We start from the raw sequence: 6,724 nt of genomic DNA on the forward strand, positions 1-6,724 counted from the left end.
ACTTGATGCCTAACTTTTACCTAACTTACTTTTTATAGTAATATTTGAATATTTAATAATTATTTATTTTTATATTTTTAAAATTAAATATTAATTTTTAACCTTTTTTGATAAGTTAGGCAAACACTTTTAGGCACCATAGCAATCACCTAGTATTATTAGGTAAAGATAGTAATTGTAGGAAAAGTTGGTTGAGTTTTGGTGGCTTGCATGTCGCATTTGGAATGTGGCTTCTTTCCCTCTCCCTGTGTATGAAATGAGAGAGTTAAGTGAAGGTGATTTGTTCATCATTCTTTGATAAATAGTAAATACTTAAATAGATAGATAGGTGAAGGCGCTGATTATTGTCTTATTCCCTTGTATCCTCCGCCCCTACTCCTTTCTTTTCTGATTGAATTACATTAACATAATAAGCCAATTAATAATAACAATAATAAAACGTAATACACATTTTTCTCTCTTCATTGGAAGTTACGATAATGTCTTTCTCAGCAACCAACTTTGCTCAACCTCGTCCTGTCCCTGTCGGAATCAGATCCAATGAGAAGTCATTGTCTTCGGATCCCTTCAGATTCAGATTCAGAGGTTCTCCATCTTTCCTTGGATCTCCACACAGCCTTCGTTTCAATCCTACCCCTCCCCTTAAGCTTGCTATTCCTCACAGCCGCCGATCCCCTGCTGCCGCTGTCACCGATGTTTCCAACGGCAAAATGGTCAAATCCAGCGCCAATATGGTACTCCCTTTTCCCTCGTTTTCTCTCCCTTTCCAGCATTGCATCAATTCTGCGTGATGGGCTTCTGAAAAACAGAATGGACAAAACTTTTCGATGCTTAATTCTCTTTTTTATTTGTGCTCTTTCAATCGTGTAGAGATACTCCATAACATGATGATATGGATTTTGGGGATTGATTAAACGTTAAGAAGAGCTCATTTCTTGCAGATTCTAGAAATAGATGTTTGAGATTGTTGTTTAGTTATTTGGATTTGTGTTGCAGCTCATTACCAAAGAGGAAGGCTTGGAGCTCTATGAAGACATGATATTAGGCAGATTCTTTGAGGACATGTGCGCACAGATGTACTATAGAGGCAAAATGTTCGGTTTTGTTCACTTGTACAATGGCCAAGAAGCTGTGTCAACTGGGTTCATCAAGCTTCTAAAGAAGGAAGACACTGTAGTGAGCACCTACAGGGACCATGTTCATGCGCTGAGTAAGGGCGTACCAGCACGTGCCGTCATGAGTGAGCTCTTTGGAAAGGCCACAGGGTGCTGCAGAGGACAAGGTGGCTCAATGCACATGTTCTCAAAGGAGCATAATTTGATTGGTGGGTTTGCTTTCATTGGTGAAGGTATTCCTGTGGCAACTGGAGCAGCATTCTCCAGCAAGTACAGGAGGGAGGTGCTCAAAGAGGCAAGTGCTGATCACGTGACACTGGCGTTCTTTGGCGATGGAACTTGTAACAATGGACAGTTCTATGAATGCCTTAACATGGCAGCTTTGTGGAAATTGCCAATTATTTTTGTTGTGGAGAATAATTTGTGGGCTATTGGGATGTCACATCTGAGGGCAACTTCAGATCCTGAGATATGGAAGAAAGGACCAGCATTTGGAATGGCAGGGGTTCATGTAGATGGAATGGATGTTTTGAAGGTTAGGGAAGTCGCAAAGGAGGCAATTGAAAGAGCCCGAAGAGGAGATGGACCAACTTTGGTGGAATGTGAGACCTATAGATTTAGAGGTCACTCATTGGCTGATCCTGATGAGCTTCGTGATCCTGGTAAGCAATTCCATTATGTATTTCTCATGGTATCTTAGTAACATTCACTTTTGAACCCATGTTTATCATGATATGTTTATGCTTTGGCAGCTGAGAAGGCACGCTATGCTGCTAGGGATCCGATATCTGCATTGAAAAAATACATGATTGAGAACAAATTAGCAAATGAACAAGAATTGAAGAGCATAGAGAAAAAGATTGATGAGGTCCTTGATGATGCTGTTGAGTATTCAGATGAGAGCCCCCTTCCACCCCGCAGCCAGCTTCTAGAGAATGTTTTCGCTGATCCAAAAGGTTTTGGAATTGGCCCTGATGGCAAGTACAGATGTGAGGACCCAAAATTCACCCAGGGGACTGCTCATGTCTAATTTTTTTTTTAAAACTATTTTTTTATCCTGACATCTATCTGTTTGTGATTTTTTGTTTTGGACGCATATTCCTCTAATTCATATACTTAATAGAGGTCAAATTAATACTCAAACGTTGCTCACAGAATGTATTACCTTCTAAGCAGGATTTGTTGTTTAGATCAGAACTTCCCCCTTTGTGAAACTGGTGTGAAAGCTTGATTGTCCTGTTTTTTTTTGCAGATTTCTCAGACTTTTACTACTTGTAACATTTTAAATCCCTGCTTCTTGCCTTATGTTCTAATGACTTGTGAGTATTGCAAAAGACTCTGCCACTGATCAGCATAAAATAAGCATTATATGTACATGGGCATCAGCAGCCTCTATCAAAGGAAAGGTTAAGAAAATCATGCTTAAAACTCATTTAAGTTTCGTATTACCAATCTCCTGTGTCTGCAATTTTAAATATATGTTGAGATTTCGTGGAAAATGGAAATAGTCAATAATTGTAGTGCTACTATTCTTGACGCGACAGAATCACCAGAACAAAATAATAGCAAATTATACAAAGATTGGCAACACAGGTACAAGTACACTAACATGGGTTATAAGCATGGGAAGTTATCCAACAGATTTCCTTCTCGAAAATTGATTTACAAAAGATACAACATATTTAATCTCAAAATTGGACGGTAAGCAATGAAGAATAATGACCTTTTGTACAACATGCTCTGCATACAAAGACTGATTATACTTGCACTCTTTCGGTCTTTCCCTTATGAAGCCAACAACAACGTAATGCAAGCAACATAAAATAACTGAGAGCCAGCCCAAACAGTAAAAATTAACAACAGGAAGGATGAATATATAATACTTATCTGGAAGATTTTTCTTTTAATAAAATAATTAAAGGAAAGAAGAATGTGCAGAGACCATATAGATTGGTATCACAACTTAAGAGCAGCTATGGCTTCTGGCTTGAAATCAACCCGTAGACCCAATACACGCCTAACCTCTGCTGGAGTTAATCTCCAAGTCATAGGTCCCGAGTTCTCACCCCAGAAATCTAAGATCTCAGAAACTTTTTCTAAATTTAGAATGGTTGCCATTTGTGTAAGACGGGCAAACTTGTCTCTAACAGTTCTCTGTGTCATGACGCTGAAATGGCTTACAAGAGCTCTAGCATCTCTGTCAAGCTGAAGGCCACCAAGCTGACTAAATCTCTTCTGCATCATAATGACTTCAAGCCTTTTCACAATGAAGTCAATAACCAAATGAACAAAAGTGTCATAATTGTTAACAGTCATCAATGGCTGCATCCATGCCACATTTGTCTCCACAGCATGGAGAAGTCTTTGAACCCAAGGGTCATTCACCTCATTATCTGCATACTCCGCCTCTGAAAGCTCATAGCTGATTGTTCCTACACTGTCTAATACGGGTCGTATTCGTGGCGTAATGGTTGCAACAAGTTGCTCAATACCGGCATTCAGAGCTTGCTTGAAAGCATTGCTGCTATCTGCCAACTCAGACAAACAAGATTTCACCTTTTCTCGGTCAGCTGGCGCAGGAAAAACCTACAAAAAGTAATTCGGTCAGTTAATGCTAAAATTATACAGTGATTATATTATTATATTGGGCAAAGCAATACTACACATGAGAGCCATTTTGATACTATTACAGATTATGGCACCATATACCAGATATTAAAGACCAATTGGAAAAATAATAATGTAACTCTGATCGATCCATAAAGTTCCTTCATCTGAAAGGGGCTGTCTTGTGGAAGCTAGAGAGATATGTGTCACATTTAATTAGCAGAATTGCCGTCCAATGTATGGTAAAAATGATACTTCCCATCAAGAATTAGATATCACATCAGTCTCTATAAGTACCAAAGAAACACAGTTCGAACTACACAAGAACAAACAGAACAGAAGGAAACTGGGAGAATTTTATTGTTAGATAAATCATAGTTCTACGGGGTCCTCACTGTCAAAGAATGTGAAACAAGATTCTCAAAAGAACATGGGCACCAAAAATATAAGTTATAGGCCTGTAACTGAAAATAATCCAGAATACTATTTCCAAAGAACACTAAGAGCAATTCTTTAATAAATTATCTACTAATTCAAATAACCTGCCTGTATTAGCTACGCCAGCCTGAAGTTGATTAAAAAAAATTGACCATATATATTTCACCCCATTCTGGGAATAGTATAGTTCAATATTGATGCTGTTCTATATCCATCCAAGATTAATTTCTTAATATTACTCGAAGCAATAATTTTGATCATATGTGCTACTGTGCACAGCTAGAAACAACTGCTCTATTGGTTTTCATCATGATTGTTTTTGTAATTCATAAGAATCAAATTCTTGTATGACTAATCCCTAGAATATCAAATTGCCTTCCTCTGTAAAATAGAGCACAACCATGGATAAACCTGGATGTACCAAGCAAATTTACTGCTTTGATGAAATGTAAACTATAAGGTACTTAAAATATTGCAATTACCTCAGCACATTGTTCCTCAATTTCGTGCTTGAGCTTCAAAACATATTCACTGCTAACATCCATATTATTTAAAGACGTTGCAATTTCTGTCCCAGTCTTCTGCACACCAACGCCACCAAAGAACAACTTTGCACCAAGGTTCGGCTCTCTTGTTTTCTGTTGCAAGGCTTCCTGATATTCATTGCTCAACAAACTACTGGCCCCACTCAAAACCGCCACAACAGAACTGATATTAGCAGTGGATATTGCCCTTCTTAAGCAACTTTGCAACACATAAAACACATCGTCTACCATAGAAGTGGTAAGGCTGTCAGGTACATGTTCATCGATCCTGATAGCCTTCCTGACATTTTCCACCATGAAGAATCCCTCCAGAATCACATAAAACCCAGTTAGATCCTGAGCCACTTTGCTGAAACTACCACTCCTGAAAGCCTTGGTTGCACGCGGGACCAATTCAGGATCAACAGAAGTAAGTCCTTTGATCTTGGAAATCATGAACTCGGTGTAATCCTCACCCAACTGCATCAGCGAGAGGATCTCTTCCAAGTACAATTCAATCTCTCGCGGGTCCGGTCCCTCAGGGCTTCCTCCAACAGCTAGCAAATTGTTGTTCTGAGCATTAATCTCAGTGGACAACTTAGCCAACTTCCTATACTCCATATACTTTTTCAAGATCACAGAACCCCTCGAATCACACTCCTCCTGGAGCTCACAGATCGCATACACAATCCCATCCTCTCCACACAGACTACTCAAGATCTCACTGTTCTCTTCAATTGCCAACACAATGTCCTTAAACAAATTAGTCAAACACCCAACGAAGTTAACAGGGCTCTGATTCATACCAGCATTGATGCCACCGGCACTATTCTGCTCCATCAACTCCACCAACTGCTCAAATTCCAGCCTCGAGCGCATCGCAATCACCTTCTTCAAGTACCCAACGTAAACCTGCAAACCCTCCTCCTCCAAACCCAGCGGCGTATACAACCGAATGAACCTCAGAATGGAAGGGTGGTCACGCTGGTCCACAGCGTTGGAGAGCTTCTTCCGGACGATCCCTTCGAGCTGCTTCTTGGCGCCCATCAAGCGCTCCCTCTGATCGGAGGCGGAATCCTTGTACTGAGAGTCGATCTGGAGGAACGTCTGCACGTACTTCGCAGCAGCCTCATAGTCCTCGTTTTCGAGAGCGCGGTGGACACCGTCGAGGCAGTTGGCCCTCTCTACGATGGCGTCGATACGGAGGAGCGTGGAGCGGACTCGCGACTGTGCGATGTCGAGCTCCCGGACCTTACGGCTGACGTCATCGGCGAGGTCGCAAGTGGAGGAGACGTTAGAGAGCATGTGGTCTGAATCAGACTTGACAATATCGAGAACCTCAGATGAGCGCTGGAGGTGGAGGAGGTGGCGGTCGAGGTCGCCGCGCTGGGAGAGGAGGTCGTCGAGTTGGACGTCAAGGGCCCTCTGGTGGGCGATGCACTCATGCAGCAGCCGCGTCATGGCCCCCACGTCCGTCAGCGAGCGCACGTACTCCACCGCCTCTGTCGTCCCGAAGTCCACCGATGATGATATGGCGTGGGTGGCGCTGCCGGGGGATGATAGAGTGCCATTTTCCTGATCCAATATTGAACCGTTCCCGTTGGAGTGAGGAGTTGCCCCCATTCTTTTCTCTCTCTCTCTCTCTTCTCAGATCTCCCTACTCATCACAACCAACACTCCAACAGGATGAAGAAACAAGTTTTCTTTTTTTTTTTTTAATTCAAGAAACGAGGAAATAAAAAGTTCTGGAGCGCCGACCCGTTTTGATGGGCCGGGTTTAGCTTAACCCAAATTGTGTTACACACGTTATTGGGATGATCACGGACAGAATTGGTTCAGATTAAAAAAAAATGAACTGATACAATTAAATTCGGGTTAGATTGAATCGAGTAATTACTAATTAGATTTTCAATTGAAAATAAAATTTAAAAAAATAAAAAAATCTCTAAATACAATAGATATATAATATAATAATAAAAAAATAATATATCATTAATTTAAACTTCAAATTATTATTTGAAAGATTTTAAAATTAGAAGA

General features: G+C 40.7%; 2 protein-coding genes across 2 annotated transcripts; one reads left to right on the forward strand and one right to left on the reverse strand.

Annotated features, from left to right (window-relative positions):
- On the forward strand, positions 391–2,420 carry LOC107646124 (pyruvate dehydrogenase E1 component subunit alpha-3, chloroplastic). Its single transcript, XM_016350315.2, has 3 exons — positions 391–734; positions 997–1,777; positions 1,868–2,420. The coding sequence occupies exons 1-3, from the start codon at positions 480–482 to the stop codon at positions 2,143–2,145; spliced, it is 1,314 nt and encodes a 437-aa protein (XP_016205801.1). The 5' UTR covers positions 391–479; the 3' UTR covers positions 2,146–2,420.
- LOC107646123 (conserved oligomeric Golgi complex subunit 4) lies at positions 2,733–6,387 on the reverse strand. The gene is made up of 2 exons (XM_016350314.2): positions 4,643–6,387; positions 2,733–3,701 (listed from the first exon to the last, which is right to left on the reverse strand). Exons 1-2 carry the CDS (start codon positions 6,305–6,307, stop codon positions 3,072–3,074), a joined length of 2,295 nt encoding a protein of 764 aa, XP_016205800.1. The 5' UTR covers positions 6,308–6,387; the 3' UTR covers positions 2,733–3,071.

The sequence above is a fragment of the Arachis ipaensis genome, chromosome B06 (genome assembly GCF_000816755.2).
Source record: "Arachis ipaensis cultivar K30076 chromosome B06, Araip1.1, whole genome shotgun sequence".
Classification (NCBI taxonomy): Eukaryota; Viridiplantae; Streptophyta; class Magnoliopsida; order Fabales; family Fabaceae; genus Arachis; species Arachis ipaensis.